This window comes from Dipodascopsis tothii (genome assembly GCF_038497935.1).
Source record: "Dipodascopsis tothii strain CBS 759.85 unplaced genomic scaffold V1510scaffold_2, whole genome shotgun sequence".
NCBI lineage: Eukaryota > Fungi > Ascomycota > Lipomycetes > Lipomycetales > Lipomycetaceae > Neoaidaea > Neoaidaea tothii.
In genome coordinates, this window is record NW_027117986.1 from 581,462 (window position 1) to 608,545 (window position 27,084).

General features: G+C 65.9%; 16 protein-coding genes across 16 annotated transcripts; 7 read left to right on the forward strand and 9 right to left on the reverse strand.

Annotated features, from left to right (window-relative positions):
* Positions 1–120: 120 nt before the first annotated feature.
* On the reverse strand, positions 121–568 carry V1510DRAFT_400876 (uncharacterized protein; the record flags this gene model as incomplete). Its single annotated transcript, XM_066931992.1, has 3 exons — positions 121–225; positions 256–345; positions 377–568. The coding sequence occupies 3 exons, from the start codon at positions 566–568 to the stop codon at positions 121–123; spliced, it is 387 nt and encodes a 128-aa protein (XP_066791583.1).
* A 473-nt stretch (positions 569–1,041) lies between these two features.
* On the forward strand, positions 1,042–1,936 carry V1510DRAFT_428039 (insulin-induced protein-domain-containing protein; the record flags this gene model as incomplete). Its single annotated transcript, XM_066935241.1, has 2 exons — positions 1,042–1,584; positions 1,616–1,936. The coding sequence occupies 2 exons, from the start codon at positions 1,042–1,044 to the stop codon at positions 1,901–1,903; spliced, it is 831 nt and encodes a 276-aa protein (XP_066791584.1). The 3' UTR covers positions 1,904–1,936.
* On the reverse strand, positions 1,838–2,707 carry V1510DRAFT_410422 (mitochondrial pyruvate carrier). The gene is made up of 6 exons (XM_066932713.1): positions 2,622–2,707; positions 2,356–2,379; positions 2,199–2,322; positions 2,132–2,166; positions 2,037–2,100; positions 1,838–2,003 (listed from the first exon to the last, which is right to left on the reverse strand). Exons 1-6 carry the CDS (start codon positions 2,686–2,688, stop codon positions 1,979–1,981), a joined length of 339 nt encoding a protein of 112 aa, XP_066791585.1. The 5' UTR covers positions 2,689–2,707; the 3' UTR covers positions 1,838–1,978.
* A 736-nt stretch (positions 2,708–3,443) lies between these two features.
* On the reverse strand, positions 3,444–5,194 carry V1510DRAFT_410427 (uncharacterized protein). The gene is made up of 3 exons (XM_066932714.1): positions 4,503–5,194; positions 3,853–4,470; positions 3,444–3,821 (listed from the first exon to the last, which is right to left on the reverse strand). The coding sequence occupies exons 1-3, from the start codon at positions 4,699–4,701 to the stop codon at positions 3,472–3,474; spliced, it is 1,167 nt and encodes a 388-aa protein (XP_066791586.1). The 5' UTR covers positions 4,702–5,194; the 3' UTR covers positions 3,444–3,471.
* On the forward strand, positions 4,723–5,858 carry V1510DRAFT_410429 (HAD-like domain-containing protein). Its single transcript, XM_066932715.1, has one exon. It carries the CDS (start codon positions 4,951–4,953, stop codon positions 5,815–5,817), a length of 867 nt encoding a protein of 288 aa, XP_066791587.1. The 5' UTR covers positions 4,723–4,950; the 3' UTR covers positions 5,818–5,858.
* Positions 5,801–7,236, reverse strand: V1510DRAFT_410431 (P-loop containing nucleoside triphosphate hydrolase protein). The gene is made up of 3 exons (XM_066932716.1): positions 6,933–7,236; positions 6,829–6,898; positions 5,801–6,796 (listed from the first exon to the last, which is right to left on the reverse strand). Exons 1-3 carry the CDS (start codon positions 7,113–7,115, stop codon positions 5,832–5,834), a joined length of 1,218 nt encoding a protein of 405 aa, XP_066791588.1. The 5' UTR covers positions 7,116–7,236; the 3' UTR covers positions 5,801–5,831.
* An 852-nt stretch (positions 7,237–8,088) lies between these two features.
* V1510DRAFT_410435 (uncharacterized protein) lies at positions 8,089–9,680 on the forward strand. The gene has a single exon (XM_066932717.1). It carries the CDS (start codon positions 8,539–8,541, stop codon positions 9,235–9,237), a length of 699 nt encoding a protein of 232 aa, XP_066791589.1. The 5' UTR covers positions 8,089–8,538; the 3' UTR covers positions 9,238–9,680.
* Positions 9,681–9,796: 116 nt separating this feature from the next.
* V1510DRAFT_410436 (Enolase, C-terminal TIM barrel domain-containing protein) lies at positions 9,797–11,254 on the forward strand (the record flags this gene model as incomplete). Its single annotated transcript, XM_066932718.1, has 2 exons — positions 9,797–9,842; positions 9,896–11,254. The coding sequence occupies 2 exons, from the start codon at positions 9,797–9,799 to the stop codon at positions 11,155–11,157; spliced, it is 1,308 nt and encodes a 435-aa protein (XP_066791590.1). The 3' UTR covers positions 11,158–11,254.
* On the reverse strand, positions 11,195–12,166 carry V1510DRAFT_443852 (Peptidyl-prolyl cis-trans isomerase B). Its single transcript, XM_066935670.1, has 5 exons — positions 12,019–12,166; positions 11,893–11,987; positions 11,739–11,860; positions 11,666–11,705; positions 11,195–11,633 (listed from the first exon to the last, which is right to left on the reverse strand). Exons 1-5 carry the CDS (start codon positions 12,142–12,144, stop codon positions 11,312–11,314), a joined length of 705 nt encoding a protein of 234 aa, XP_066791591.1. The 5' UTR covers positions 12,145–12,166; the 3' UTR covers positions 11,195–11,311.
* Positions 12,167–13,111: 945 nt separating this feature from the next.
* V1510DRAFT_410445 (uncharacterized protein) lies at positions 13,112–13,924 on the reverse strand. The gene is made up of 3 exons (XM_066932719.1): positions 13,542–13,924; positions 13,283–13,510; positions 13,112–13,251 (listed from the first exon to the last, which is right to left on the reverse strand). The coding sequence occupies exons 1-3, from the start codon at positions 13,863–13,865 to the stop codon at positions 13,165–13,167; spliced, it is 639 nt and encodes a 212-aa protein (XP_066791592.1). The 5' UTR covers positions 13,866–13,924; the 3' UTR covers positions 13,112–13,164.
* V1510DRAFT_410446 (proteasome subunit) lies at positions 13,925–15,143 on the reverse strand. The gene is made up of 4 exons (XM_066932720.1): positions 14,881–15,143; positions 14,723–14,847; positions 14,436–14,690; positions 13,925–14,402 (listed from the first exon to the last, which is right to left on the reverse strand). Exons 1-4 carry the CDS (start codon positions 15,098–15,100, stop codon positions 14,358–14,360), a joined length of 645 nt encoding a protein of 214 aa, XP_066791593.1. The 5' UTR covers positions 15,101–15,143; the 3' UTR covers positions 13,925–14,357.
* V1510DRAFT_410448 (WD40-repeat-containing domain protein) lies at positions 15,142–16,722 on the forward strand. The gene is made up of 2 exons (XM_066932721.1): positions 15,142–15,399; positions 15,434–16,722. The coding sequence occupies exons 1-2, from the start codon at positions 15,180–15,182 to the stop codon at positions 16,603–16,605; spliced, it is 1,392 nt and encodes a 463-aa protein (XP_066791594.1). The 5' UTR covers positions 15,142–15,179; the 3' UTR covers positions 16,606–16,722.
* A 919-nt stretch (positions 16,723–17,641) lies between these two features.
* On the forward strand, positions 17,642–18,415 carry V1510DRAFT_410450 (uncharacterized protein). Its single transcript, XM_066932722.1, has 2 exons — positions 17,642–17,856; positions 17,889–18,415. Exons 1-2 carry the CDS (start codon positions 17,786–17,788, stop codon positions 18,277–18,279), a joined length of 462 nt encoding a protein of 153 aa, XP_066791595.1. The 5' UTR covers positions 17,642–17,785; the 3' UTR covers positions 18,280–18,415.
* Positions 18,155–20,241, reverse strand: V1510DRAFT_410451 (glycoside hydrolase). Its single transcript, XM_066932723.1, has 2 exons — positions 20,151–20,241; positions 18,155–20,075 (listed from the first exon to the last, which is right to left on the reverse strand). Exon 2 carries the CDS (start codon positions 20,022–20,024, stop codon positions 18,357–18,359), a length of 1,668 nt encoding a protein of 555 aa, XP_066791596.1. The 5' UTR covers positions 20,025–20,075; positions 20,151–20,241; the 3' UTR covers positions 18,155–18,356.
* A 425-nt stretch (positions 20,242–20,666) lies between these two features.
* V1510DRAFT_400889 (nuclear protein es2) lies at positions 20,667–21,956 on the forward strand (the record flags this gene model as incomplete). The annotated part of the gene is made up of 1 exon (XM_066931993.1): positions 20,667–21,956. The coding sequence occupies one exon, from the start codon at positions 20,667–20,669 to the stop codon at positions 21,954–21,956; it is 1,290 nt and encodes a 429-aa protein (XP_066791597.1).
* Positions 21,957–23,174: 1,218 nt separating this feature from the next.
* On the reverse strand, positions 23,175–26,015 carry V1510DRAFT_410457 (K(+)/H(+) antiporter). The gene has a single exon (XM_066932724.1). It carries the CDS (start codon positions 25,875–25,877, stop codon positions 23,319–23,321), a length of 2,559 nt encoding a protein of 852 aa, XP_066791598.1. The 5' UTR covers positions 25,878–26,015; the 3' UTR covers positions 23,175–23,318.
* Between the last annotated feature and the right edge of the window lie 1,069 nt (positions 26,016–27,084).

Consider the following 27,084-nt stretch of genomic DNA (forward strand, 5'->3'; position numbering starts at 1 on the left):
ATCGCATTCGATCACAGATCTAGTTCTTGCATAGCACTCTGTACTCTAGGGATTTTGCGTTGATCATAGGCACTTTTGTTTTATGTAACATAGTATGAATACATTGCAGCGAACCGGGGGCTACTGCACGAGGTGGCCAGGCAGGAGGAAGTTGGGGATAGAGTCGCGGATGTGGTAGACGTGGCCGCAGCTGGCGCACGTCATCTGGCCGTTGATGATCTGGGTCTGGGGTCAGCGCGTCCGGCCGCGACGTACCTCGAGCAGGAGCGTGTGCAAGTCCCGCAGGAGCTGCTCGTCCGCGGTCGTGGCCTCGGGCTTGTCCGCCGGCAGGCTCTCGTTACCGAGCTGGGGTCAGTCGGGTCTCGCGGCGTCGTACCTCGCGTGCGGTCGTCAACAGCGCGGGCCAGTCGATCCGCGGCAACACGTTCGCCACAAACTCGGGGTTGAATTCGACGTCCTCGTGCACGAGCTCGAGGCTGGCACGATCAAAGTGTAGCGGAAAGCAGTCGGGCGAGGCCGCACAGGCCTTGACCGTGCACTGCACAAAGTTCGTCGTCAGCAGCTTCATGGTGCGGACGGGGCCTCGGGCGGCGGTCTCGGGCGGACGTCTGTGAGGCGCGCGGCGGTCGGGCGGACGCGAATCGGTGGGATCGCGGCTGATCTGCGGTCGTTGTCGGGTGCCGGCAAATTTTCTGCCTTTTGGGTGGTTGGGCCGTCACAGATCTGGCGATATAGTCGGGTGCACAAGTTGGCCGACGACAGACCACCACCCCAGGCACGCGCACGACTACGACAACACGGGCATAGCCGCGCCGGACGAGGCTGCCGAGAGACATTGAGACGAACGCGAGAGGTTCAGGACGAATCCGCGAGCGCACGAGCAGACAGCCGAGAAGGGCCAGAACCACAAAGAACAGGGCACCGACCGGGCACGGAAACAGTGAGTGTGCGCGGCCACGGCCGGAGCTGACACCAGTGAGCGACCGAGTGCTGCAGCCGCGGGCCATGCGGCCATTCTCGCCGCCGGTGCGGATGGAGAGCATGTCGCTCGAGGACCTCGAGCCGACTGAGCGGCCGGGCTCGGCCAGCAGCTTGCTGTCGGGCCAAGGCAACTCGCGATCGATGGCTTCGCTGGCGCAGTCGGCGTTGCAGGGCATCTTCGGGGCCAACATGGACGAGAGCCGGATGGGGACGCCGGACCCGACGGTTGGCGCGGCGACGGCGGCGGCTGGGCGGGCGCGGGCGGCGACGGCCGCGCGGGCGGCCCAGCTGCCGGCGCCGCGCTCGCGAGTCGGCGTGGTCGCCGCCGTCGGCGCGCTTTTCGCACTCGGCGTCGCCTACGGCCACCTGGTGACGCATCTGCGCGACCAGCACTACGTGACGCCGGCAACGCTGGACATCGACCTTGTCGGCAGCTTCACGCTGACGTGGGGCGTGCTCGGCGTAGCGCTCGGCGCACTGCTGCCATTCGTTGACGCGACCGCGCCGGCCGTGCTGCGGCCGCGCGAGCAGTGGACGGGGCCGGCCGACTGGACGTCGGCCGTGCGCGCGATCGGCATCTTCATCGGCGTCTCGTACGGCATTGTAAGTGAGCGCGCGATCCCGCTGACCCCAGCGCAAGCTGCCATGGACGTCGACGCTGCAGTCGGCGACGACGCTGGCGCTCGTCAACCCGGCGCTGTGGTTCATCATGGACGCCACCGCGACAGGCTTTGCGCTGTCTTCGGCGACCGCCGTCGTGGGCTCGGTCGCCATGGCTGTGCTCTTCCCGAGCCACTTGCCGGCGACGACCGAGTGGACCGAGGACTACATCGCCGTCGTGACGTGGATCGCTTCCGTCGGCTTTTGCAGCAGCGTCTGCTTCGGCGCGGTCGGCCGCAAGCTGCTAGCGACCGCCAAATAGGCTCACGCATTAAATTCCAGACTATACACATGAGCGTAGACGGCCAGACGGCGCGGGCGACCGGGCCCGCGCGGCCTACTCCTTCTTGTCGCCGCCGAGGCTGCGGTCAGCGCGGCAACGGGAGGACACTTACTACCAGTAGTTGACGAAGCGAGCGCCCTGCGCCAGCTGGGCGGTTTCGTTGACAAGGTGGCAGCCTGTGGTCAGTGTGCCCGAGCGGTAGCGTACCGAACAGCAGGTAGTTGACCGGGCGGATCGCGAGCCTGATGTCAGCGCACTCAGCGAGCATACGTACGAGTACTTCATGAACACGAGCGAGTAGATGACGAGCGAGCCAGTCATCGGGCCCGAGATCAGCGTAGGGTCCTTCTTGAGGTCCATCACGGCCGCCACGGGGATACCGAAGTTCGACACAGGGCCTTGGGTCAGCGAGCATCAGGCATTGAACATACCCCAGAAGTGAGTCGAGCAGACATCTGCGGTCAGGTGAGCCGACGGGGGTACTTACACCTGCTGGTCAGCGATTGCTACGAGCGACAGAGGTAACGCAGCAGCGGTCACGCCAACTGCCGGCGACTGGCTGCCGCCTGGTGACGGCCCATTGCCGTCTTCGGCGGCCGGCCAGCGGCCTGCGGCAGCCTGCCGACTGATCGCACGACAGCCGACGTTCACCCATCGACCACCGACCGAGGCCATCAGCGCCCCGCGTCGACAACTTACTTCACGAAGTCCTTGCTGAACAGGAAGTTCTGGAATTTGGTCAGAGCGCTACCGGAGCCAGACATTGTTGCAAACGATTGAATTGTTGGTGGAGAGGAGCAAAAAATTCCGTCTTGTACAAAACATCGCAGATAGGCGCTTAGGTCACCCAGGGCTTACCGACACGCCCGACCCCCCGCTCTACACCAACGCTAGGCCGGAGTGACCATTGCTGAGTCTACGTTGGGCTGCAGCCTCGCGACAGCGGCCGCGCGAACCCGAGCGCGAATCGGCTGCGGATTCGCGGCGATCGTAGATTGCGGTGCTGTCATACAGCCGCTGCGGGATATGGACCACGACCCGGGCTCGGAGAGGCGACCCGGGTGACCCCTGTGGTGTGGCGTATTGCCGCGGCGGGCTTAAGCCACGCGCAAAATGCCGCTCAGTACGGCCGTGTACTGATGGGGCGACAGACGCAGGTACCTGGTACCTGTGAACCAGCCGCCTGGTTTATGGCGTTGATCGTACCCGGTGCGGCTGGGCCACGTCGGAGCCGGGTCCGCCGGTGGGCGGGTCCTGGCTCTCCCTGCGAACGCAGCCAGCACAGTCAGCCGGATGTTGGTCTGCGGCAACTGGCGGGCCACAGTAATACCCTCCGCGGCCGCGTGGGGCCTCGAGTCCCGCTTGCAACCGGCGCACGGCATTCTGATACCGCGTCGGGCCCACGCTGCAGCCGTGCGCTGGCCGGGCCGGCGTGCTCCGCCGCGGGCCGCCACGACCCGTACTCGTCGTCGACCCGGCTCGTCGACCCGGCCCGTCGACGACCTGACCCTACATGATCTCCATTGTCCAAGCGTCCATTGATCTATCTACGCCAGCGCGTGCGCCAGCAGGCGCAGGTAGCCGGCCACGCTGTCGTACAGGTCGTCCTCCGACAGGCGCTCGTTGTCCGCATGCGCGTACAGAATGCTGCCCGGGCCATACAGGTACTTCTTGTGCTTGCCCGCCAGGTGGGGCACGTCGGTACCGTACGAGCATGCAATGGTGTCGAAGCCCGGCACGTCGTAGTCCAGGATGACCGGGTCGTAGGTCAGCGTGATGTCGAGCTCGACGTTGTCGACCGCATCCACCACGGCCTGCATCTTCTCGACGACCGCAGGCATGTCGGCGGCAACACGGACCGCAATACCGGCCGAGGCCTTGGCCGAAACCACGTTCGCTGTCGTCAGCGCGTCCGTCTGTCCACTTACCAGCCACACCGCCGTCCAGCGTGCCCACGTTCAGCGTCGTGTTTCCGAGCAGCGGCGACGCAGGTAGGGCTAGCTTGCCGAGGCCGTACGCAGCCTCGACCAGGAAGTAGTTGGCATCGATGCCCAGCTCGGGGTAGCCCGAGTGGCTCGCCTTGCCGGTCGCGTACATGTCGGCCAGCAGCAGGCCCTTGTGGCCGACGGCCAGCTTGCCCTCCGTAGGCTCGCCAAAGATGACCGTCTCCCAGGTCAGGCCGAGCTTGGCCGACGCCGTCGTCATACCAATGCCGTCGGTTTCCTCGCCGACCACAAACAACAGCGCCACGTCGCCCACCGACACGTTCTTGGCCGCCGTCATCTCTTGCAGCGCCGTGATCTGTGCGGCCACGGACGCCTTGGCGTCCACGCTGCCGCGGCCCCAGATGTAGCCGTCGTGGACCGAGTGCGGGATGTACGGCGGTACTGTGTCGATGTGCGACGTCAGCAGCACCCGCGTCGACCGCTCGTTGCCCTGGTACGCAAAGACGTTCGCTCGCGGCGGCTCCTCCGACACCGGCTGGAGCTCGACCGTGTATCCGCGCGCGGTCAGGTACGTCTGCAGGAACTGGGCCACGCCATATTCTGCTGTCAGCCGCGCCGGTCCTCGGACGTACCATTGCCCGTCACAGACGGAATCTCAATCAGCTGCCGGTGCAGACCGATAACGTCGTCGGGGCCGATGGGCGCCGTCACCGGCGACGAGCCGTTCAACGACGAGAGCACAGCATAAACTATGCCAAACACTGCGCAGAGCGGCAGGAACACCGTGTAGATTTCCGAATAGCGCCGGAGATATTCGCGCGGCGTAGGCATGGTGTATTCGTTCGATCGTCCGGTCGTTCGGTCGAGTTTTGGTCGAGGGTCGGTCGTGTGCGATGGGGTGGGTCGGATGGTGTCGGAGACGACAAACAATGACGCTCGACACCACACCAAACCACCCCGGGCCGGATTTCAAGCAGGCCTGACAACGCGACTGTGGACAGCGTGCTGCGGCGAAAGGCTCCAGGGTTTCTGAGGCGAGGTGTGGCCGCGATCTGCACGTTGACGACGACAGAGACGGCAATGGGCGCGCCCAGGACGGCGCATACGGGGCCGACGCTGACACCACGATCGCCAACGTTCCCGCGCCGGCCGGTCCACGTCTTGGTCGACTGGGATGAGACCGTGACCGCGCGTGATACGCTCGAGGTGCTTGCAGACGCGGCCTATGGCGCTCACGCCCGGGCCGGCCGCGCGGTAGAGCCCTGGAAGCACTTTGTGGACACGTATCTGGCGGATTACTCGACCAAAGCGGCGTCGCTGCCGCCGCGGAAGACAGCAGAGGACGAGGCTGAGTTTGCGGTGGCAATGCGGCCGGTCGAAGACGCGTCTGTGGCCCGCGTGAGCGCTGGTGGCGTGTTTGCCGGACTGACCCCGGTCGATCTAGACTCGGCTGCAGCCGCTGTGGACGCGCTCGTGCGGCCTGGCTGGTGGGAATTCTACGCAGACGTGCAGACGAAGGCCTCGGTCGCTATCTGCAGCGTCAACTGGTGCGCCAGTGTGATCCGGCGGGTGCTGGCCAGCCGAGGATCGAGCGAGATCGCCGCCAACGACTTCGAGCTCGACGCCGACGGTACCACCACCGGCACCATCACCGGCACAATGCGGGCGAGCCCCGACAAGGTGGCGGTTGTCGACCGTGCACGGGAGGACAGCCGTGTGGTCTACATCGGTGACAGCGGGACCGATCTCGGAGCGCTGCTGACAGCCGACACTGGGATCATCTTCGACAGCGGCAAGGGCTTTCCTGCCCGCGTGCGGGCGCTTGGCATCGCAGTCGAACCCATCGAGGCCTATCGTGCTCACGCCGTCTCGCGCGGTCGCACGGTCTTTGTCGCACCATCGTGGGCCGCCATCACTGACGCCCGAGTGGTAGATATGGAACAGTAGTGGATTCTGCTAGATCACAACTTCTCGTAGTCGAGCTTGCCCTCCAGCTTCTTGGCCTCGGCGACCTTGCGCACGGCCTTCATGAGGTCGTTCTGGACAATATAGTCGCGGTCGTCGCGGATGGCAAAAAAGCCGGACTCGGTGATGACGTTGCGGATGTCAGCGCCGTTGAAGCCGTCGGACATCTTCACAAGAGCCTCGTAGTCGATAGTGCCCTGCTTCTGGACGCTCGACGCGTGGATCTTGAAGACTTCGAGCCGACCGACCTCGTTCGGCAGCGGGATCTCGATCTTGCGGTCGAGACGGCCGGCACGGAGCAAGGCCGGGTCCAGGGTGTCCGGCCGGTTGGTGGCCATGATGACTTTGGTCTTGCCGAGCTGGTCAAAGCCGTCCATCTGGTTGAGGAGCTCCATGAGCGTGCGCTGGATCTCGCGGTCGGCAGACGTGCCCTCGCTGAAGCGACGGCCGCCGATGGCGTCGATCTCGTCCATGAAGATGATGCACGGCTCGTGCTCACGCGCGTATCCAAACATCTCGCGGATAAGCCGCGCGGACTCGCCAATGTACTTGTCGACGATGGCCGACGCCGGCGAGAAGATGAAGTTACAGCCGAGCGTGGCCGCGACAGCTTTGGCCAGCAGCGTCTTGCCTGTGCCTGGCGGACCATAGAGTAGTACACCCTTCGGCGGCTTGATGCCCACGCGCAGAAACAGCTCTGGGTTCTTCAGCGGCAGCTCGATGACCTCGCGGATCTCGCGGATCTGCTCGTTCAGGCCACCAATGCCCGCGAACGACAGGTCACCAGGCTTGAACGTCGTCATGTTGTACACGAGCGGGTCCACCTCGCGCGGCAGCATGCGCATGATCGTGAGCGTGGTCATGTCCAGCGCCACGCGCACGCCCTGCTTGAGCTTCTCCTTGTCGACCTTGCTGCGACAGCCGACCACGTACCGCGGCCCGGACGACGCCTTGACGATGACTATCGTCAGCCCGGTCGCGCGCCCCACTTACATCGCTCGTCATCCAGCTGTTTCAGCACCTCGCCGATGATTTGGCCGACACTCTGTAGCGCCTTGATGTCCTGCCGTCAGTCCTGCGCGCGCGCGCCCACTCACGTCTTCCGTCCGCTCATAGTCCTTCTGCAGTCCTTTGATGCTCATCCGCAGGTCCTTGAGCTTGGCGTCCCACTCACGATGCTCCATCAGCTTGCGCTTGAACCCGTCCAGCGCGCGCTCGCGCTCGCTGTCCACGGGAGCGCTCTCGCTGGCGAGCAGCGGCTCCGATTCGCCCGTCGACATCCTGTGTGCGGCTCGCAGGCGCTGTGTGCTATGTGCTCTAGCCTCGTGCCGGATCCAGCGGATAGTCCGATGGATGCCTGCGTGCGATGTCGATATGGACGCCGGTGATGGTGTCCAGAGATGGAGAGAGGGTGCGATCGCCGACAGAATTTACTATGGAACATGCTGGCACCACGCCGCGCAGCGGCGACCACGCCGGGGCCACACCACACTCCGACCGGCCCCGGTTTCTGAGGGCAGCCATCGGGATTATCGGGGCCTCATGACGCTGCAGTTGGCCGGCCGGCCGGTCACGGCGCAGCGGCGGCGAGCGGGCGCGCGAGAACCGTTAGGCACGTGACATGCGCCGCACAATGTGCGGCGCGCCCTTTCCAAGCCGCAGCACATGCGGCTCAAGCGCCCAGCCGCACACCTTGCGGCTCAATCTCGCGGCGCTGTACACCTTGCCCTTGAGCCGCACACTACGCGGCGCATCCCGCCGAGCGTACGCCGCACGCCACGCGGCGGCTACCCCGCGTCGGCTAGCGGTCGGTCTCGGACGGGCCCGGGTGTCGCCGCACGTCCGTGCCAGCCCCGCCGGACGGTAGCGGTCAGTGATCGGAGGTACGAGCGGGTACGCCAAGGTACACCAGATCGACCCCAGGTACGTGGCGTCCTGCCAGGCACCGGCTACCAGCGCATGGACCGGCCGCCAGGGCCTGCCCGCCGCCCGAACGCTCCGGCAGACTGCCGAGCCGCGCGCCGGCCCGAGCCCGGGCACGTCCCTGCGCCGCACATGCAGCTAGCCCCAGACTCAGATTATCGTGGCTCGGTCGTCGCACGGCGTGGCGTCGGCGTGGCGCCCGGACAATCGGCCGCACTCGGACGCGGCTGCCGGCTAAGGCGCTTGGACGCGTGCGGGACGGCCGCATCCACAGCGCCGGGCGTCTGGCTTCTGTGAGCGGTCCTGTGCCGGCAGCCAGGTTCGAGACTGGCCACCGACGGTGTGTGCTGCTGAAACTACTTCCGCGACCTCTAGGGTATCTAAAACTACAGCCAGCAATATTACGGATGGGGGCTCCCTACCTAGGGACGGTCCAGCGGGACCGGCTGTTTGAACACACCAGCTCGACATGTCCATTTAGGCCAACAGTAGTCGTCGAAGGGGTTACTACCAGTCGGCAGCCTGATGCAGCCTCCGGTCGGCCGCCGGTCGGAGCCGGCTGTAAACAATGCCGTAAGCGCCATGAGCAGCCGTCGTTGCCGGATCGCCGAAGCCCCCACCAGACGGCCGCGGCTGCCGGACGAAAATAGACGGCCCGGCGGAGCCATTGTCCGAGAAATACACGCAATAGCACCGCCGTGGAGACTGCTGCGATAGCTCGAGGTTCGGACAACATCGGACAACCTAGTCGGCATGGACCGGTAAACTCGTCCAAGCCACATGCGCGTCCGACTCCGCGCTCCGCAATCTTCGACCATGCTTCCGGTGGTCAAGCAGAGATGGTGGGCGGAAGCAGATCCCTCTGCCGATAGACCCTCCGCCCTCCCGAGCAAGTACGAGAAAGGCCCTCGACGGCATCTGCTAGAGTACCGGACATCATACGGCCAAGCAGCGCCATATAGAAGCGCGTCGGGAGCCACGCGCAAGCCGAAGCATGCGCGTCGGCCGCTAGCCGTGGGACGTGCACTCGCTAATAGCGTCGGGCGGGCGGGGTGCCGCATTCTGTGCGGCGCTCAGCCGCACGGAATGCGGCTCCTTCGTTTTCGTCGGCACCGGCCGGAGCGGGCGCGGCCGGGTGGCTTCCCTCGCACAACGGTTCCCCGCATGACGTCGTCTCCGTACACTACGGAGCCCCGGCTCACAGTACTACCGACCCCAGACGACTCCACCCTTTCACAGGAGTCCGGCGGCACCGCTGGGGCCGGCGGCGGACTTGTTGGGCCCAATAGGCGTCACGTGTGGCCCCCAACTGGCGCAGTCACGCTACCATATCGTTGGCACCCCTGCCAGCTACTAGCGTCTCTGCCAGACGGGCCGACGGCCCAAGCCGTCGGCGAGAGCGCCTCCGAGCGCCACAGAGTGCGGACAGTGGACGGCCGTGCAAAACTGATCAGCCCCCCCACGCCCCAACATCTATAGCATCCAGGAAGGTGGACGGCCCGAACGGGTGGCGCTGTCTGTACAGCCAGCACGCTGGAATAGTCACCGCAGTGGTGCCTCCCCCCCTAGAGACTGATAGTTGGCGTGGGTACGACGGGTACGGCCGACGGTACAGGCGGTAGTACCTAGTACCTAGACGTCGTGATCATACTAGCCGCATTAGGATAGGTACGACGCGAGTGGTGCCGGGTAAGGGCACTGTCCAGCAAATCACTCGGCCAGCCATTCCGAATTCCCTCAGTTCGTTCTCTGGCTTTCTTTTTACGGGCGTCTGCGCAGTCTTAGGGCCCCGTTAGACTTTGTGGACCAATGGGTCGCGCTGGCTACCGCGGCCGGTGGCAGCCCAGTCTAAATTACGCATTTCGCACGGGATTTTGGTCAAGGCACGCCAGCGCGGATTTTCTTTTTTACTTTCACTGCCGATTTTCGGTTGGTTGCGCTGGGGCGTGGCCGGGAGATAAAACATATAAAACTGGTCGCATCTAGATTTTTTTTTTCTTCTTTCTTCCCTATCATTCTCTGATACTCAACTTCTGCAATGGCCATCACTAAGATTCACGCTAGATCCGTCTACGACTCCCGTGGTAGGTATCTACGGCTATAGGCCGAGGCAATTGGGGCAGAAGCTCATGCATAGGCAACCCCACCGTTGAGGTCGATGTCACGACCGAGACCGGCCTCCACCGCGCGATTGTGCCCTCGGGTGCGTCGACCGGTATCCACGAGGCTCTCGAGCTCCGTGACAAGGAGAAGGCTTGGGGTGGCAAGGGTGTCCTCAAGGCTGTTGCCAACGTCAACGACGTGATTGCGCCGGCGCTGATCGCGGCCAACATCGACGTTGCCGACCAGCTCGCCATTGACGAGTTCATGCTCAAGCTTGACGGCACTCCTAACAAGGCCAAGCTCGGCGCGAACGCCATCCTAGGTGTCTCGCTCGCTGTTGCCAAGGCTGCGGCTGCGCAGAAGTCGGTGCCGCTCTACGCGCACATCGCTGAGCTGGCTGGCTCGACCAACCCGGTCGTCCTCCCCGTTCCCTTCCTGAACGTCCTGAACGGTGGCTCGCACGCCGGTGGTCGTCTTGCCTTCCAGGAGTTCATGATCGCCCCTGTCGGCGCTTCGTCGTTCTCGGAGGCTCTCCAGCAGGGCTCGGAGGTCTACCACATCCTCAAGAAGCTGACCGTCAAGTCGTACGGTCAGTCTGCTGGCAACGTCGGTGACGAGGGTGGTGTTGCCCCCGACATTCAGACTCCCAAGGAGGCCCTTGACCTGATCACCGACGCCATTGAGGCCGCCGGCTACACCGGCAAGGTCAAGATCGCGCTGGACGTGGCCTCGTCCGAGTTCTACAAGGACGGCAAGTACGACCTTGACTTCAAGAACCCTGAGTCCGACCCCACCAAGTGGCTCACTGGCGAGCAGCTTGGCGAGCTCTACGCTCAGCTGATCAAGGACTACCCGATCGTCTCGATCGAGGACCCCTTCGCTGAGGATGACTGGGAGGCCTGGTCGCTCTTCTACAAGACGACCGACATCCAGATCGTCGGTGACGACCTGACGGTCACCAACCCTCTGCGTATCAAGACCGCCATCGAGAAGAAGGCGGCCAACGCGCTCCTGCTCAAGGTCAACCAGATCGGTACCCTCTCGGAGTCGATCCAGGCCGCCAAGGACTCGTTCGAGGCTGGCTGGGGTGTCATGGTTTCGCACCGTTCGGGTGAGACCGAGGACGTCACCATCGCCGACATCGTCGTCGGTCTCCAGACCGGTGAGATCAAGACCGGTGCGCCCGCCCGTGGCGAGCGTCTTGCCAAGCTCAACCAGCTGCTGCGCATTGAGGAGGAGCTGGGCGACAAGGCCGTCTACGCCGGCGACAAGTTCCGCACGGCGCGCCTTCTGTAAGCGTGCTCGCGTGTTTAATGTGCCGGTCACGTTTTACTGGTGGGGGCGAGAAAAGTCGCGTATGTAAATTTTGAATAAACTATACTGCGAATCAGAACGTGAGATCGACCAGGTTGAGCAGCCCGTAGACAGAGACCAGCTGCTCGTTTGACCTTCATAGCTCATCCTTGTCGCCGGCCACTGAGTCGGCAGCCGGCGCGACGGGGATGTCAGCGGCAGCGGCGGCCTCCTCGGCGGCGACGGCCTCCTCGACGATCTCGCCCGATTGGGCAATGACGATGTCGACGGCAGGCTTGTCGCCACGGCCCTTCTTGCACTTCTCGATACGGGAGACGATGTCCATGCCCTCGAGCACCTCGCCAAAGACCACGTGGCGGCCATTGAGCCATGACGTGATGACGGTCGTGATGAAGAACTGCGAGCCGTTGGTGTTGCGGCCGGCGTTGGCCATCGAAAGAACACCAGGCTTGTGGTGCCTGCGGTCAGCGGAGCGCGCGGGCATACGTACTTGAGAGTGAAGTTCTCGTCCTCAAACTTGTTGCCGTAGACTGCCGTCAGCCGCCAGTATCACCGGAACTTACTCGACTTGCCACCGGTACCGTCGCCACGGGTGAAGTCGCCGCCCTGGATCATGAACCGGTCAATGACCCGGTGGAACTTGGAGCCCTGGTAGCCAAATCCCTTCTCGCCGGTGCAGAGAGCGCTGGCGTCAGCCGTGACCAGCCATCCACTTACCGGAAGTTCTCCGCGGTCTTGGGCACGACGTCTCCGTAGAGGCCCATGACGATCCGGCCAAGCGGCTCGCCGCCCTGCTCGACATCGAAGTACACCTGGCGTCAGCCGTGTCGGACGCGCACCTACCTTTTGTGTGACCTTGGGGTTCTCGGCCTCGAGCGCCTCGGCCGTCGGGCCCATGAAGAACAGGACGATTGCGACGAGCAAGACGCCGAAGAGGAATCTGAACCAATTAATCTGGAAGTTTGCCATTGCTGCGTGGATAGATGAGAATACGGGAGAAGGATGGACGCCGGCGGCTCGAAGACCCTGTGCGCCTGGGGTTAGGGCTTGGACCCGGGTCGCGCCTGTCCTGATACCCGGTCCGGCGGCAAGCCGCACGTGCCGCGCAGTGCCGGGTCGGGTCGCCGCTGCGTCCGTAACGCGAGCGCGGAGGCGCGAACGAGCACACAGACGATGCGCAGCCACGGCTGCTCGTAGCCGCACTCCGGCGCCGCCAGCGTGGACCCGCGTCAGAGCACAGCCGAGCGGCCGTGTAGGGCAGCATATAGCCGCAGCATAAAGCCCAGCTACTCCCGCAGCCGTCTACAACCCGTTCGGCAGCTCAGCTGCCTGGGTAGGTTTCACAAGGATCGGCTGTCAGCTGTCAAAGACACGCGGACAACGCCGCTTGACAAACGCGCCACAAGCCGCACTCGTCGTAGTTGCCACCGGAGGCTGGCAGGCGATTTTGGCTGGTGGCCTCTGGGTGACTGTTTTGGTTTGGGCGGGTATATGAAGCTTTGGGCAGTGACCGGATCGCCGATAAAGGCTAAGTCTCCGTCTACATGATGCGCTTATCGCGATGAGCCCGATAGTGCAGCAAGGTCCAGGGCAGGCGATGATAGTCGCGACAGCGAGAGGGCCGATGGCGGCAGGGAGCAGGGGCCGCGGAACCGCGGACATATAGCCGCAGGCGAGCCGCTGCGCCACATGTCAGCCACGCGCGGCGCATGCCGATAGAGGTATCGGCCGGCAGAGCCGAGCCGCGTGGCAGGGCAGCCGAGCGGTCGTGCGCAGCGGGACCGCCGAGGGTGTGCGGCATTGGCTGGAGTGCGGTCGCCCCGGCAGTCTGGCCGTCCGGTCGTCTGGCGGCCGTTTAGACGCTGGGCCTCTGGCGACCGTGTGACAGCCTCGGCACCCGCGCCGGCCCACGCTGCGCCGTGCGCCGCCAGCAATGTAGAATAGAATGCAGTGGTCTATAACGCGACAGTCCGGTCGTGGGTCTATGATCTATGTGAGGAGAAACTCAGAGGGCATCCACTTGAAGCACCAGCTGCAGAGTTTCGAGTTGGTGAGCGAGCTCATGAAGAAGGATTCCTGGCGTCAGCGGGCCCCCGGGCGTACATACCTGATGCTGGTCGACGGTGCGGCTGCAGATAAAGCACAGCGAGTGGGGCTTGAGCGAACGGGCATCGAAGCGGTCCTGCAGCAGCTCGACGGACCGGCACGGTGGGCAGATCCAACGTTGGACGGTCAAGCACGCGCACTGGCTGCCAATGAACATGGGCTGGCATGCCGCGCAGATAGTTCGAGACCGGCGGGTGAGCGGAGGCCCGGAGCGGCCGGGAAGGCAGTTCTGAGGTCAGCGGGCCCGGCAGGCAACGTACGCGGCAGATGGGCTGGTCGCACTTAAAGCACTGGCCCAGGTCGTCCGAGCAGGTGAGCGTAGCTTGCTTGCAGCGGATGGTCAGCGCCGCGAGGTACTCCCAGTACACGGGCGAGACGATGAGAGCGTCGTTCATGGCCGCGCAGACCAGCCGGAGCCGGCAGAGCTCGGCCCGGCTGAGGCACTTGGAGAGCACGGGCAGGATGGGCGCACAGGTGACGACGTCGAGGAACGAGGCGGGCCGGACGTCCGGCACGACGGGCTTGCAGCCGACGCCGACGCCGGCGTTCTCCTTATCAGACTGAGGCCGGGCGCCGGAAATCATGGCGGTGGGGGAGAGAGCCGTCGACGACGTCGGGGGACGTTATCAAGTCGACATTGGGAGATGGGCGTAAATAAAGCGCACGCGGCTACGGCGTATATTACTGCTGAGCCAGCCCAGAGGCTGGATGAGATCATAGATGCGCGGTACAGCGACACAGAGGACGGGCGGGCCGGCGGGTACGGGACGAGGCAGCAGAGGAGGGGGTGGGGGGCTGGCGGCGGCTGGACGGGCGACGCGGTCGCGGCAGCCGTGGGCAACCGGGTGGCCGTCCACGGTCACGGCAGCGCGACAGCCACGCCGGCGGCAGTAGGACGGCGTCCAGCGGTGGCAGTCACAGCTTTGCGCAGCAGGCGCGTCAGCAGCCATCGGCCGTTCCCGTGCCGCCGCAGCTGGCCATCCGCGCCATCAGCCATCCGCTCCAATCCATCGCCTACCCGTCGCCGATCCATCTCGTCCTTCTGTCGCCGTCCCCAGCGCGCGTCCGCGGAGCGCTCACAAGTCCACCTCGCGCACACCGTCCTTGTCGACGATTTTCACCTGTGGTCAGCCGGCCCCCTCGCCGCACCTTACCTGCACACCCTTGAAATCAACCGGCAGGCGGGTGCGCAGCTCGGCCACGCACTTGCTCATGATCTCCAGGCCCTCGGCCACGGTCAGGTCCTTGCGGTACAGCTTGTCCATGAGACCAACGGTGTAGTAGGCCGCGTAGCCATGGGCCGCATACGGCAGGCTGGCCAGCGCGGCCAGGTAGTCGACCCAGTACAGCAGCGGCGTGTTCGTGGCAGCATCAAATCCCGCGATCAGCAGATTGACCTGGTACGGGTTCTGGGGTCAGCTGGCGTCGGCGCCCGACGTACCCGGCTCCGCAGCGACGTGGCCAACTCGTTGCGAACGTACGAGCCTACGGCCTGGGGAGACATGTCAACGCCGTTGCGCATGCTGTGCAGCTGGACGTTGGCCTGGATGTACTCGGTGAACTGGACTGGCTGTCAGCGCAGCGGCGGCGAGCGTGTACCTGTGTCGCCGGCCTCGCCGGTGTAGGCGGCGAGCGTGCGGGGCGTGAGCACGCGCGTCTTGTCGTCGTTGGCCTTGAGCACCGAGATGCCGCGGACGGCCGCACGCGAAGTGACCACGATCACGGCGTCCTTGGTCGTGATGCCGAGCAGAATATCCATGGTGGTCGAAAGATTGCTGTGGAAGGACGCGGCGCCGCGAGACGACATCGCGGTTTGCATATTTCCGTGTAATTTTTGACGGTTGTGCACGCGCGGCGGCGCATTTTGTCGCGAAAATTTTTGCGTCGATCCGCACATCATGGAGGGCACAGCAGCGCGCAGGCGGCGGACGGTGCGCGCAAGCGCGCCGGCCGCGGCTGCGGACGAGGAGATCACCGACAGCTCCGGCGAGAGCGGCGCCGAGGACGAGGCGCCGGAGATCAGCGAGAGCGAGAGCGAGGCCGAGGCCGACGAGACCGCGGCCGACCGGCGGCGGCGGCTGGCCCGGCAGTACCTGGACAACCTGGCCGGGGGCATGGGTAGGTAGCTGCGGACGGCGGGGACTGACGGCAGACACGGCGGCCGGGTTTGACGCGCACGACGTGGACAAGACGCTGCTGGCCGCGCGGCTGCGCGAGGACGTCGCCGAGACCAAGGGCCGGGCGTACCGGCAGCTGGCGGACGGATACGACTACGGGCACGGCCGGCGGGCGCTGCGGCGGACACGGTCGCCGGCGACGGGCATTGCGGCCGCGCCGGGGTGCCTGTACACGGTCGCCAAGGACGGACGGGTGACCAAGTGGGTGGACGGTGCCAAGGTGGCCGAGGCGCGCGCGCACAAGCGTGGTGCGCTCTGTGTGGCCGCGTCGACGGACGGCAAGCTGGTGGCGACCGGCGGCGGCGACCGGCAGGTGTGCGTGTTTGACGGCGACCTGCGGCCGCTGGGCACGCTGAGCCAGCACCGGGACGCGGTCACGGCGGTCGTGTTCCGGCGGGGCACGCACACGCTGTACTCGGCGTCGGCGGACCGCACGGTCAAGGTGTGGTCGGCGGAGCAGCTGGCGTACGTGGAGACGCTGTTCGGGCACCAGGACTCGATTGCGGCAATTGCCGCGCTCGCGCAGGAGCGCTGCCTCACCGTCGGCGCGCGCGACCGGTCCGCGCGGATGTGGAAGATCGCGGACGAGAGCCAGCTGGTGTTCCGCGCCGGGCCGGCGCGCGGCGGGTTCGCCGAGGGCAGCGTCGACGCCGTGGTCATGATCGACCACCACATGTTTGTGACTGGCGGCGACAGCGGCGCGCTGGCGCTGTGGACGCTGGCCAAGAAGCGCCCCGTGCACGTGCAGCACGCTGCGCACGGCCTGGACGCGCCCGGCGCGCCCGCGCGGTTTTCGGCCGAGGAGGCGGCGCCGCCGGCGCCGGCGCCGCAGCCGCGGTGGATCACGGCGCTCGCGGCCGTGCCGTACTCGGACCTGTTTGTGTCCGGGTCGTGGGGCGGCGTGCGCGTGTGGCGCGTCGTCGCCGGCGAGCGCCCGACGTTCGAGGAGGTCGCGGCTGTGCCGGTGCCGGGTGTGGTCAACGGCATAGCCGTGGTCGAGACCGAGACGGGCCTGCGCCTGGCGATCTCGCTCGGCGCCGAGCTGCGGGGCGCGCGTTGGCTGACCCGTGCCGGACGCAACGGACTCTACACGGTGGACGTGCCGGCTGCAGCGGACACGCCGGCCGCGTCCGCGCCGGCGAGCTAGATATGCGCGCCACTTGTACATGCACGAAAATACATGATCTGGTCTGACGTTCGGCCGAACGCAATGTACGTTCCGGCGCAGCTTGCTGCACGAACTCCGTCCGGTCCTTTCCCCTGAGCTGCGTGGCGCTGCGCTGCGGTTTGCTGTGCGTTGCTGCGCAGTGTGCTGACTGCGGGCGCGGTGGTGCGGGCGGTCGGGGACCAGGGAGGCGCCGTGCGGGCGGTGCGCGGCGGTGCAGGCGCGCGGGCGGGGTGGCCGGTCCGGACGCGGACACGCCGCGGGGCGAGCCGCCGGACACACGGACCCGGCACCGGACTCACGGACCCGGCACCGGACTCGCCGTGCCCGCCGCACCGCCGCACCGCCGCGCCGCCCGCGGCCCCGACGGTGTAGCCGCATCTGCTATCCGTAGACATTCATGCCACTCGCGCACCGCCGCTCCAGCCGTTCGTGGCGTCGCACCGCTAGCGCACGTTCGCCCGCGCTAGTGCGCCTTCGGCCGCGCTACGCTGCGCCAACGCACGAGCCCGCGCCGCGCCACATCCCGCCGTTGACCAGGTCCACCTGCCATCTGATTCCTAGACCGATCGGGCAACCCCGGCAGTCGCTCCCCGGCGCCCGCCATCTGCCATTCGCAGCCCGTTCGGGCAACTGCACTCTCTCCTGAGACCCGATGTAGCCCAGTCGCATATTTTCTGTCATTACCAGCTCGCTAATCTGGTAAGGCGGTGCTAGAATCCCTGAATCCGTCGGGATCTCGCAAGGTGCCACAGGCACAAAATTCCCGATCGGGACATCAATGGTCCCAAGGGCCGCGAGTCCCAACGGTCGGGTTCGCCTATCCAGGCAGGCCGTCGGCGCAGGCCCGCCCAAAACCGAGCGCCCGCCCAGCCGTCACACGCCGCTAGAGGCCGCGCATGACCGAGGACGATGCATCAAGGTGCACAAGGCTCGGGGGTCAGGAGGCGCGAAATCTCGGTGCGCAGCCAGCCGGCCGCGCGCCGGCAGATCCGCAGGCCGGCCGCGCGGGCGGCGGGGCACGGGGCGTGCGCGGCAGCATGAACCGGCGCGCATGCCGCCTCACCTGCGGCGTCCGTGCCCGATCGAGTGCGGCCGAGACATATAAAGGCGGCGGCCCGGGCCCCAGAACACCATCGCTCCTGCCTCTCTCGACACAACAATGAAGTTCTCCCTGGTTGCTATCTGTGCTGCGGCGGCGTCCATGGCGGCGACCGCGCCCCTGGCTGGCCTGTAAGTGTGCGCAGCGGCCTCGCTGACCCCAGTGGCTCGCCCGATCTGGCCCACGTGCCGGTGTACCGCCGGTCGGCGCACGCGCACGCGCGCCGCGCCCTGGCCGAGCCTGTCTACCGGCGGGCAGACGAGTACGCCGAGGAGGAGTACGAGCGCGTGCGGCGCGACGACGACTACGTGCTGATGCTGCGGCGCGACGCCGAGGCGTACGTCGAGCTGGCCGAGCGCGCGGAGCTGGCCGAGCGCGCCGAGCGTGCCGAGCGCGCCGAGATCATCCGCCGCGCGCCCGTCAAGCGCGACAACGGTACCGAGCCCGCCGAAGACGAGCCCGAGATCGTCTACGTCCGCCGCGGCGGCGCGTTCGTGCCGCTGGACGGGGTGAAGCGCCGCACCGGCAGCCACCGCGGCATGCCCAACATGTGATTGTAATTTTGTTTGTATTTTGGTAGGGCGGCAAGTACATGGGACCTGTGCGGTAGAAAAGTAATAGAATCTTTGGTTTATGCTGCCGCCGAGCGCTGCCAGCCCGTTTTGAACCGTGTGCCCATGTCGAAGCGCGGGAACGGGTGGCCCTCGGTGTTGAACACGACCGCGTCCAGCGGGAGCACGCTCGTGTCGTCGTCGAAGAGCAGGTAGAGGTACTTGAGCGTCTCGGCCAGCCAGAACGACTCCATGTTGTCGCGGATGTCGGGCGGCAGGACGTTGACGTTGTTGAGCGACGTGTACGAGCCGTCCTCGAGCCGGGCGTACTTCTGGAACGCCTGGAAGATGCGCCAGCCCCACTCGCGGTAGATCGGGTCGCGCGTGATGCGCCAGAGCACAAAGAGCGACTCGACGGTCTCGGGGCGCTGCAGGTTGTGCGCGTCCTGGCTCTTGATGACCATGTCCTCGGCGCCGTCGCCCTCGTTGAACCACGCGATCTCGGGCGCGAGCCCGGTGGCGGTCTGGTCGTACATCTGGACGCACGTGTGCATGAGCTCCTTGGCCAGGGCCATGTCGGCGGCCTGGCGGGCCGTCCAGCGCGTGCGCTGCGCCAGCTCGAGCGTGGCGCCCTCGGTCGCGCCCAGCGCCAGGTTGCCGGCCAGGAAGCACACGAGGTGGTCCATCTTGGGCGACGTGGCGCCGTCGATGCCGTTGTCGAGCTCGGCGATGAACGTCAGCCCGCGCGGCTTGCTCTTCCGCACCAGCTTCTTGTGCACGCCCGCCATGCTCTCGTCGTACATGGCCTTGTACACGGTCTCGCGCCGGCCGGTCTGGAGGTACTGCTTGAGCTCGTACTCGTAGTACGAGTCGCCGCGCGAGCCGAGCCGGATCGTGCGGCCGGCGAACTGGCCCGTCTCCGGGCTCACGTAGATCGGCACCAGCCCGTGCGGCGCGTGGTTGCCGTCCAGGACCTCGAACACCTTCTCGGCCTTCTCCCAGAACAGCGTCTCGCCCGTGAGCTTGGTCAGGTACTTGAGCTCGAGCTGCACCGTCGCGGCCTCGGCCGTGCTGCTGGCGCCGCCGATGTCCATGCTGCGCCGGCCCTTGCCCGTCCGCAGGTTGACGCTCGCGTACGGCACCCCCGTCGGGCTGTCGAACGCGCCCAGCAGCCGGTTGCCCAGGTCCGTGGCCTTGTCCAGGTACTCGTCCAGCCCGGACAGGTAGTGCGCCGACAGCAGGCCGCCCAGCATCCGGATCGTGGTCTCGAACGTGTTGACCTCGTAGTCCTGGTCGTACGTCAGGTTCTGCGCGATCCACGTGCGCGCGCGCTCCGCCGGCTCCGTCAGGTTCATGATCAGCATCGTGTCGAGCGCGTCGACGATGATCCAGCCCATGCCCTCCGGCGCCATGTTCCGGCTCGTCTTGGACACGGGCCGGTACACGTCCATGCCCCACGCCGTCTCCTCGTACGACCGCCACGAGTCCTCGAACGCCTGCCGGACGGCTGCCTGCCGGTCCGCCCAGCTCTCCTGCGCGGCCTTCTTGCGCCCGGCCCGGAGCCCGGGGCCGCTGTAGCCGCCGCCGCCGATCGCCCGCACGATCATCACCACCGCCGCCACCGCGCCGACCGTCCACAGCACCGTCCGCCGCAGCTGCCGCTGCTTGCGCGTGCTGCTGCGCGGCGCGAACGGCTTGTCCTTGTACAGCGGCAGCCCGTTGTCTGTGTCTGCGCGCATCGGTGCCATTCGCTCTCGCGTCAGTCTGTGTCTGCTATCCGCCTGGTCAAGCCGTGCGCTCTGTGTGGTCAGCAACGATGGATCTGCGCCTTGCTGGACGCCGCTGCTCATTGCCTGCGGGCTGTGGTTGCTTGCCTGGAGGTGCCAATGGCTGATGGTTGGGTGCCTGGACGATCGCGGGCAACTTGTCCACGTTTCTGTAAATAGAGCGCCACGGGCGCGGCGGCAGCGCCCGGCACCCGCAGCGCCGGCACGACCGGCGCTGGACCGACCGCATGGGGCGGCCGGGGTCGGCCATGGCCGGCGGACGCTGGAACGACGCAGGCCGCGCGGGGTCGGCGCGGGCGCGCCGGATCGGAGCCGCACGGCGAGCGGCGCGTCCGGGGTGACATTTCCGCGCGGTTGCCACAGCCCGCTCACCGGCACTCGCGTGACACCGCGCCACCATCGCCACCCCGTCACCCCCACCGTGCGGCTCATAGCCTCGTCTCGCCGTCTCTGCCGCTCGCTCTCATCATGGCTCCAGCGGCGCCCCAGCGGTCGCACGCCGCCGGAGCGCGGCCGACAGACTCATCCGCGCGAGCCGTCGGTCCGGCCGGCCCGGCCACTGGCACCGGTCCGGCCACCGACGCCGCCAGCGGTCGCCCGCTGATGTTTCCTGCGACCGGCAGCGGCCTGCTCGCGACCGGTTCGGCCGCCGACGTGCGGCAGGCGCTGATTCGCGACCCGAAGCACTCGACGGTGGCCCTGCCGCCAGCGCCGCCGCCGGCCCCGCGGATCCACCGCGCGGCCACTGTGCTCGAGGAAGATGTCTACGTGGACGCCCTGTCGCGGATCATCGCCCGCGACTACTTTCCGGAGCTGGCCAGGCTGCAGGAGCAGAACGAGGACGACGACGTGGACGACTACGCGGCGGGCGTCGCCGAGCGGCAGCAGCGCCTGCGCGACGTGCTCGATCGGTTCCGGGCGGCCACGGACGGCCGGCGGCGGCCCGACGACACCGGCCGGCGGCCGGCGGACACGCCCGCGGGCAACCGTTTCGCAGGCGTCGACACACCCGCGGGCAACCGCTTCGCGGGCGCCGACACGCCGGCCGGCAATCGCTTCGCAGGCGTCGACACGCCAGCCGGCAATCGTTTTGCCGGCGTCGACACGCCGGCCGGCAACCGCCTTTCCGATCCCGCCGACTCTGCCGACGCCGGCGACGCCGGCGCGCGCGCCCTCGTCGACGCCGGCCGGCTCTCGCTCGACCAGTTCCAGGCGCTGTACACGTCCGAGGACAACGAATCGTTCAACCGGATCCTCGACGAGCGCAACCAGAAAAACCGCGAAAAGTACGCCTGGCTGTGGGCCGGCAACCGCGTGCCCGGCCACCGGGCCGTCAAGTTCCTCGAGTGGCAGGCCGACCAGGCCGAGCGGCGGCAGCTGCTGCTGACCGCTGGCGAAGATGTACCCGCGGACGACGTCCGGCCGAACCGGACAAGCTCGTGGACGGTTCAGCCCCGCAACGCGCTCATGTTCGGCGTCGACGGCGGCGGGCACACGCTCGAACGGGAGATGGCCGCCCGCGCCAAGCGCATCAACGCAGACGGCACTCGATTTGACCCGGCGCTGGCGCCGGCGCCGGCGCCGAGCGTGCCGGACACGCGCGCCGAGACGCCCAACGTCAACGGGTTTACGTTCGTTACCGACACGCCAAGCCACTTCCGCGTGCAGGACACGCCTCGGCGCGACCAGCTCCACCACCGCCTGGTCGCGCGTGCGGCGTCCACGCAGCGGTCGCAGGCGGCCCGGGACGCGACCGCGCGAAGCCGCACGCCCGGCGGCCGGCTGACGCCGGCCGCCCGGCGGCTGCTCAGCAGCATCTCGACGTCTCGGCGGGCGGCCCGCGCGGCCACGCCCACGGCCGATCCGCGGCAGCCGACGCCACGGCAGGAGTGATACAGATAGGAAATAGAAAAACACAGGTCGTTATTGATCGTGAAGAATGTCTAAAAATACACCTCCGCCGGCGCCGCGGCAGCGCCGCGACAGCCGCAAGCGGACCCCTGGCCTATATATGCGTGCCGGGGCCGCGAGAGCCGGGTCTGCGGAGCGGTGCGGGCGGGCTCTTAACAGCAGCACTCGGCGCACTCCTCCATGGCGCAACAACAACAGAGACCGGCGAGACTGCAGTTTAGCATCAGGCTGGGATTGAACCGCGGACCGTGGCCGCGCAGGCCACGGCCCCGCCGCTCGGCTATACTTACAACGCCGTGCAGCAGTCGCCGCCGCCGTCGCTGCGCTGCGGCTGCTGCTGGATGATGATCGGCTGCTGCTGGGGCGGGTAGCCGCCCTGCTGGGGGTAGTAGCCGCCCTGCTGAGGGTAGCCCTGCTGAGGGTAGCCGTAGGCCTGCTGGGGGTACTGGGGCTGCTGCTGCTGGTAGTAGCTCATTGTGTGAGTGAAGGAAGAAGTGCGCAACCCACCAGGTTAAATACGCAGACAGCCCTTGAGCGCACCCGAGGGCTGGCAGCCGACGTCGCAGGCTTCGCGAAGGTTGTAGTACGCCCGGGTTCTCAACACCCAGCGGCCTTTTCGAGCTGCACCTCCGGGACTAGCCCGCGATAGCCTGAGCGGGCCGGGCTAGCCGTTAAGGCTAGCCAGGAGAGGCTAGCTAGTCACGGGATCGCCGCCGCTGTTCGTATAGGCTGCCGAGAGCGGCAGCCAGGGCAACCGAAGCAGGCGTAAGCGTACATCAGGACTGCGTAATCGCCTGGAACTGGTGCGCGCGAGCCGCACATGGCTAGCGCCGCCGTGCAGCGCCGCAGCTCCGCCTGGCGAGTTACGTGGCCTGCCCGTGCCTATAATAGAACGGAGCCGGGGGTGACCGAGCCGCGCAGAGGGCGCTTAGATGGCGGTGGCCGTGCAGCGGTGAGCTGGATGACGTAGGCGGTCGCGACCGGGCTATGGCGCACGGCGCAGCCGCACGTGGACGCACAGCCACCGGCCGCCGTGCCCGACGCAGGCCGCGCGACGCGGCGTGGCGGCGCCGCGGCGCCGCCTGCCGGCACGGCCGGTGGCACAGCACGCAGCGGTGGCACGGCGCAGAGTCGCAGCCACGTACGCGCGTGGCGCAGCGCTGCACTCCGCGCCACCGCCGCGGATCGCTGTGACTGTGACCTGCCCCTGATCAGCCGCACCGCGGCGACGTCACCCGGCCGAGCCGGCGTCTGCTCGCTTGCTTACTCCGCCGCCCGGTGCGTTCCGATAAGTCGACGCTATCTATTCGATCGTTCGTTCGTCCGTACACTAAATCTACACTCCTAATTGCCAAACGCGCGGACTGCCAGCACGTTGAAGCCATGCATCGCGCTCTGCGCCACCAGCTCGCGCGTGTTGTCATCCAGCACGGCGCCCTCGAACGAGGCCACGTTGTTGGCCACCACAAACAGGCCGTTCTTGAACGTGGCCTCCGGGATCCGGTCCAGGACGTCGTCCACCAGTCGGCCGGGCATCGGGTTGCTGATCCGCACGACGTTGACCTTGCGGCCGCCGATCGACTGCACAAACGCGTCGAGCTGGTTGAACTCGGCCGCGTCGTCCGCGCTGTAGCCCAGGAAGATGTTGATCGCCGTCAGGCTCGTGTAGTTGTACGCCATCTTGAGCAGCAGATGCAGCGCCAGCAGGTCGTGCTTGGTGATCTCCGTCGTCGCGTCCAGCACCAGGTTGATGTGGTTGATGCCCAGGTAGCTGTAGTCGTAGCCGAACTTGACGTCCTCGTCGTCCTCGCTCTCGTAGCCCTTCTCGGTGCTGCCGCGAGCCGGCGCCGACACCACATCGGTCTTGATCAGCAGGCCGACGTGGCACCGCGCCTGCTCGAAGAGGCCGCGGTACAGCGCCTGCGAAGACGGATGGCCGTCCAGGAACTCGGACATGGTCGTCGAGCCGGGGCTCGACGGCGTAGCCTGCGACGCGCTCTCTACCGCAAGCGACTCAATGACCTGCGACGCCTTGGCCGACGTCACCACAAAGTCCGACGGCTCGGCCACGTTGTCGAAGATCGTCTGCGGCCGGTTCTTCTCGGTCGACAGCAACTGCTGCGACGAGTAGTGGATGTGGTTGAGCTCGGTGAAGACCTTGAGCACGTTCAGTAGCGAGCCCTGCGGGCGACGCTCGGCCACGCCGTCCGCGCGCTTCTTGCCGGTCGACGTGAGGTTCGTCGTCGACGTCGACGCCTGGATCAGGTGCGACGTGCGCTCGGTGAACTCCTTGATGTGCAGCGCATGGATGTCGACGTCGTAGTTCTGGACCGGCGACTTGAAGTCGTCCGTGCTGCGCCCCGAGTTGGTAAACGACAGGTTGTGAAGCAGGTACATGATGTTCGACACCGACTCGAGGTCGTACAGCACGACCACCAGCCGCGTCAGACGGAACTTGGCCATGTTCTCGAGTGTCAGCAGGTGTGTCGTGCTGCCGGGAACGACCGCGCCCGCACCGGCGTCCGAGTCGAGCGCGTCCTTCGTCGGCGTGCCGTCCCAGTTGATCTCGCCGTTGAAGAAACGCTGGACCTTGGTCCGGTACGAGACCGGATACGTGACCAGCGTGAGCGGCGTGGTCAGGAAAGTCGTGACCAGCGCCATGACGATGAACATCGAGAAAACGCGCTGCGAGATGATGCCCGCCTTGAGACCCGTCGTCAGCACGACAATCTCGACGATGCCCTTGCAAGACATGAGCACGCCGACCGAGAGCGACTCGCGCCACAGCAGCTTGTTCATCTTGGCTGCGGCAAAGCCGCCCGAGATCTTGCCGACGAGCGCGACCACGATGATCGCGACGACGTACGCCCAGTCGATACCGCGGTTGAGCAGGCCCAGGTTCGTGTTGAGGCCGGCCAGGGCGAAGTACAGCGGGATGAGCACGACGTTGACCAGGTCCTCGATCTTCTCAGTCAGGCTGACGACGAAGCCGTTGTCGCGCGGAACGATGACGCCGACGATAAACGCGCCGAAAATCGGGTGCACGCCGATGATATCGGTGTAGAACGCCGAGATAAAGACCATGACCAGGATGAACATCATCGACAGCTGCGACGGCGAGCCGCGCTCGAGGTCGCGCGTGAACCGCGTCAGACAGTACCGCAGCGTGATGCGGACCGGGATCGTCATGAACAGGAACCATCCGAGCGCGAGAAGAATGATATAGACCGTGTTGACGCCGTTCCCGGCGTTGGCCAGCGTCACGCTGAGCGCGAGCAGGATCCAGCCGAGCAGGTCGTTCGTGATGCCGGCCGCCAGGACGATCGTGCCCACACGGTCCTTGAGCAGGTTCAGCTCGGTCAGGATACGCGCCAGCACCGGGAACGCGGTAATACACATGGCCACGGCAATGAACACCATGAACGTCGTGAACTTGATAGCCTCGCCGCTCGTGTTCTCCGGGTGGTACTCGTTGTAGAGACCGCGGGCGACTGCGCAGCCGAGACCGAACGGCACGGCCATGTTGATGATGCCGACCGAGATGGCCACACGGAAGTTCTTGCGGATAAAACCGATGTCAACCTCGAGACCGACAATGAACAGGAACAGGATAATGCCAACGTTCGCCATCAGTGTCAGGCCAGTGATCGAGTCGGCCGAGAAGCATGTCGTGGTGAACTTAGGAATGTGTCCCATGACACTCGGACCCAGCAGAATTCCCGTAATGACCTCGGCAATGACCTTTGGCTGACGGATCTTGGACAGCGGGTAGTGGACAATCTGGCAGAACAGGATAATGAACACGGCCTGGAACAGGAAGACCGTGTACGGCGACGACGCCGAGTATTCGAGCGGGTTGCGCCCGGCGACGATGCCGGCGACCGATGTGGTTGTGACCGCCATTGCGAGTGCGTTCGGGACCTGGACGTTCGTCTGCTGTTCGTCGAGAATAGCGTCCGAGGGCAGCGTTGTCGGGCTTTATAGCGGCGATGAGGAATCTTCGCTGGCGGTGGTCCCAGACTGTGCACCAGCCACGTGCGGGAAGGTTCACCGCCTCAGTGCCGCAGTACCATTACGTAAATGGCTACTAAATTTCCTATCGCAGCACAAATGGTGCAGGTTTCTGCAACCGCCCAGGTTTTGGGGTCAGGCTGTGGCTTTGCTCTCGGGCCACTATAGCTGCCGCCGTGGCATCAACCTTTAGTTAGAGCGCCCCTACACGGGGCGCATACGCCCGTCGGCCCGTAGGCCAGTGTCGTCGCCGCTGGCAGGATAACGAGCCGCCCGCATGTGAATTGCGGGTGCCACGCCAAGGCCCTGAAAGCGGGTGCTGTGGCTTGTGTTCTGGGCAAATGTTATCGGATGATCTATTGGTATTCGGACGCGCGGTTGCCGTGGCAACCCGGCCGCCGTCCTGACGTCAGCGCTTGGCTTGTCCCCAGCATGCAGCTGGCCTGGTCTAGTCTCTGCGGGTATACTTGCTGACGACGCGCGCACCACCGCCTGTCCAGACATGGGGTAGAGACTTGGCACCTTGTACGCCGGGGCCGAGCCGGCGCCTGTCAGCTGTTGCCATGCTGTCTGCGCGGCCGTGACGTTTTGTCATGTGACGCGTGACCGTGTACGACCCGTACGTCCGACGCCATTGTATAGCGTGCGCTGGCCATCCACCAGCGTGGGACAGTGTGGCACAGACAATGCGACGCGAGCCTGTGGCTAATGCCCGCTTGCGCTATTTCGCGTGGTACCGCAGTAAACTACCAGGTTTAGGGCGTCATGCAAAACTAGTGCCTGAGCCATTAATCAATTAATGGCCGCACATAAACTATGCCAGCCGCACGACTAACCCGGCGCCGTAGACCCTGTGGTGCGCAAGAAACTGTATATTTCAAAGGCTAAGCCATTGGGCGCGACGGATTGATGCTCCCTTCGTACGCCCGCCGCAACGTCGTCGACCAGAAGACCTTGTCGACGAAGCAGTCCAGATTGGACTTAGGCAGGCTGTCGGCCATGAACTTGATGGCCCGCACCGCGTGTTCACAAGGAATGCCGCTGGTGTTCCAGCGCATGCAGGTGCAGTGGTTGAGCGTCAGATCGACGACGTAGTCCT

Bases quoted from the DNA above. Each gene is read 5' to 3' on its own strand.
- V1510DRAFT_410422 (XM_066932713.1), bottom strand. From the start codon at position 2,688: ATGTCTGGCTCCGGTAGCGCTCTGACCAAATTCCAGAACTTCCTGTTC. The intron at 2,380-2,621 runs AAGTTGTCGACG...ACCTGACCGCAG, and splicing joins CAGCAAGGACTTCGTGAAGT to ATGTCTGCTCGACTCACTTC. The intron at 2,101-2,131 runs GTACGCTACCGC...CACTGACCACAG, and splicing joins GGTCAACTACCTGCTGTTCG to GCTGCCACCTTGTCAACGAA.
- V1510DRAFT_410427 (XM_066932714.1), bottom strand. From the start codon at position 4,701: ATGCCTACGCCGCGCGAATATCTCCGGCGCTATTCGGAAATCTACACG. The intron at 4,471-4,502 runs GTACGTCCGAGG...GGCTGACAGCAG, and splicing joins TCCGTCTGTGACGGGCAATG to AATATGGCGTGGCCCAGTTC. The intron at 3,822-3,852 runs GTAAGTGGACAG...CGCTGACGACAG, and splicing joins GCTGGACGGCGGTGTGGCTG to CGAACGTGGTTTCGGCCAAG.
- V1510DRAFT_410429 (XM_066932715.1), top strand. From the start codon at position 4,951: ATGGGCGCGCCCAGGACGGCGCATACGGGGCCGACGCTGACACCACGA.
- V1510DRAFT_410431 (XM_066932716.1), bottom strand. From the start codon at position 7,115: ATGTCGACGGGCGAATCGGAGCCGCTGCTCGCCAGCGAGAGCGCTCCC. The intron at 6,899-6,932 runs GTGAGTGGGCGC...GACTGACGGCAG, and splicing joins ACTATGAGCGGACGGAAGAC to GACATCAAGGCGCTACAGAG. The intron at 6,797-6,828 runs GTAAGTGGGGCG...GGCTGACGATAG, and splicing joins ACAGCTGGATGACGAGCGAT to TCATCGTCAAGGCGTCGTCC.
- V1510DRAFT_410435 (XM_066932717.1), top strand. From the start codon at position 8,539: ATGCGCGTCCGACTCCGCGCTCCGCAATCTTCGACCATGCTTCCGGTG.
- V1510DRAFT_443852 (XM_066935670.1), bottom strand. From the start codon at position 12,144: ATGGCAAACTTCCAGATTAATTGGTTCAGATTCCTCTTCGGCGTCTTG. The intron at 11,861-11,892 runs GTAAGTGGATGG...GGCTGACGCCAG, and splicing joins AAGACCGCGGAGAACTTCCG to CGCTCTCTGCACCGGCGAGA. The intron at 11,706-11,738 runs GTAAGTTCCGGT...GGCTGACGGCAG, and splicing joins CGGTACCGGTGGCAAGTCGA to TCTACGGCAACAAGTTTGAG.
- V1510DRAFT_410445 (XM_066932719.1), bottom strand. From the start codon at position 13,865: ATGATTTCCGGCGCCCGGCCTCAGTCTGATAAGGAGAACGCCGGCGTC. The intron at 13,511-13,541 runs GTACGTTGCCTG...CGCTGACCTCAG, and splicing joins GCGACCAGCCCATCTGCCGC to AACTGCCTTCCCGGCCGCTC. The intron at 13,252-13,282 runs GTATGTACGCCC...CGCTGACGCCAG, and splicing joins GCACCGTCGACCAGCATCAG to GAATCCTTCTTCATGAGCTC.
- V1510DRAFT_410446 (XM_066932720.1), bottom strand. From the start codon at position 15,100: ATGCAAACCGCGATGTCGTCTCGCGGCGCCGCGTCCTTCCACAGCAAT. The intron at 14,848-14,880 runs GTACACGCTCGC...GCTGACAGCCAG, and splicing joins CGGCGAGGCCGGCGACACAG to TCCAGTTCACCGAGTACATC. The intron at 14,403-14,435 runs GTAAGGTGCGGC...GGCTGACCACAG, and splicing joins TTGATTTCAAGGGTGTGCAG to GTGAAAATCGTCGACAAGGA.
- V1510DRAFT_410448 (XM_066932721.1), top strand. From the start codon at position 15,180: ATGGAGGGCACAGCAGCGCGCAGGCGGCGGACGGTGCGCGCAAGCGCG. The intron at 15,400-15,433 runs GTAGGTAGCTGC...GACTGACGGCAG, and splicing joins CAACCTGGCCGGGGGCATGG to ACACGGCGGCCGGGTTTGAC.
- V1510DRAFT_410450 (XM_066932722.1), top strand. From the start codon at position 17,786: ATGAAGTTCTCCCTGGTTGCTATCTGTGCTGCGGCGGCGTCCATGGCG. The intron at 17,857-17,888 runs GTAAGTGTGCGC...CGCTGACCCCAG, and splicing joins ACCGCGCCCCTGGCTGGCCT to TGGCTCGCCCGATCTGGCCC.
- V1510DRAFT_410451 (XM_066932723.1), bottom strand. From the start codon at position 20,024: ATGGCACCGATGCGCGCAGACACAGACAACGGGCTGCCGCTGTACAAG.
- V1510DRAFT_410457 (XM_066932724.1), bottom strand. From the start codon at position 25,877: ATGGCGGTCACAACCACATCGGTCGCCGGCATCGTCGCCGGGCGCAAC.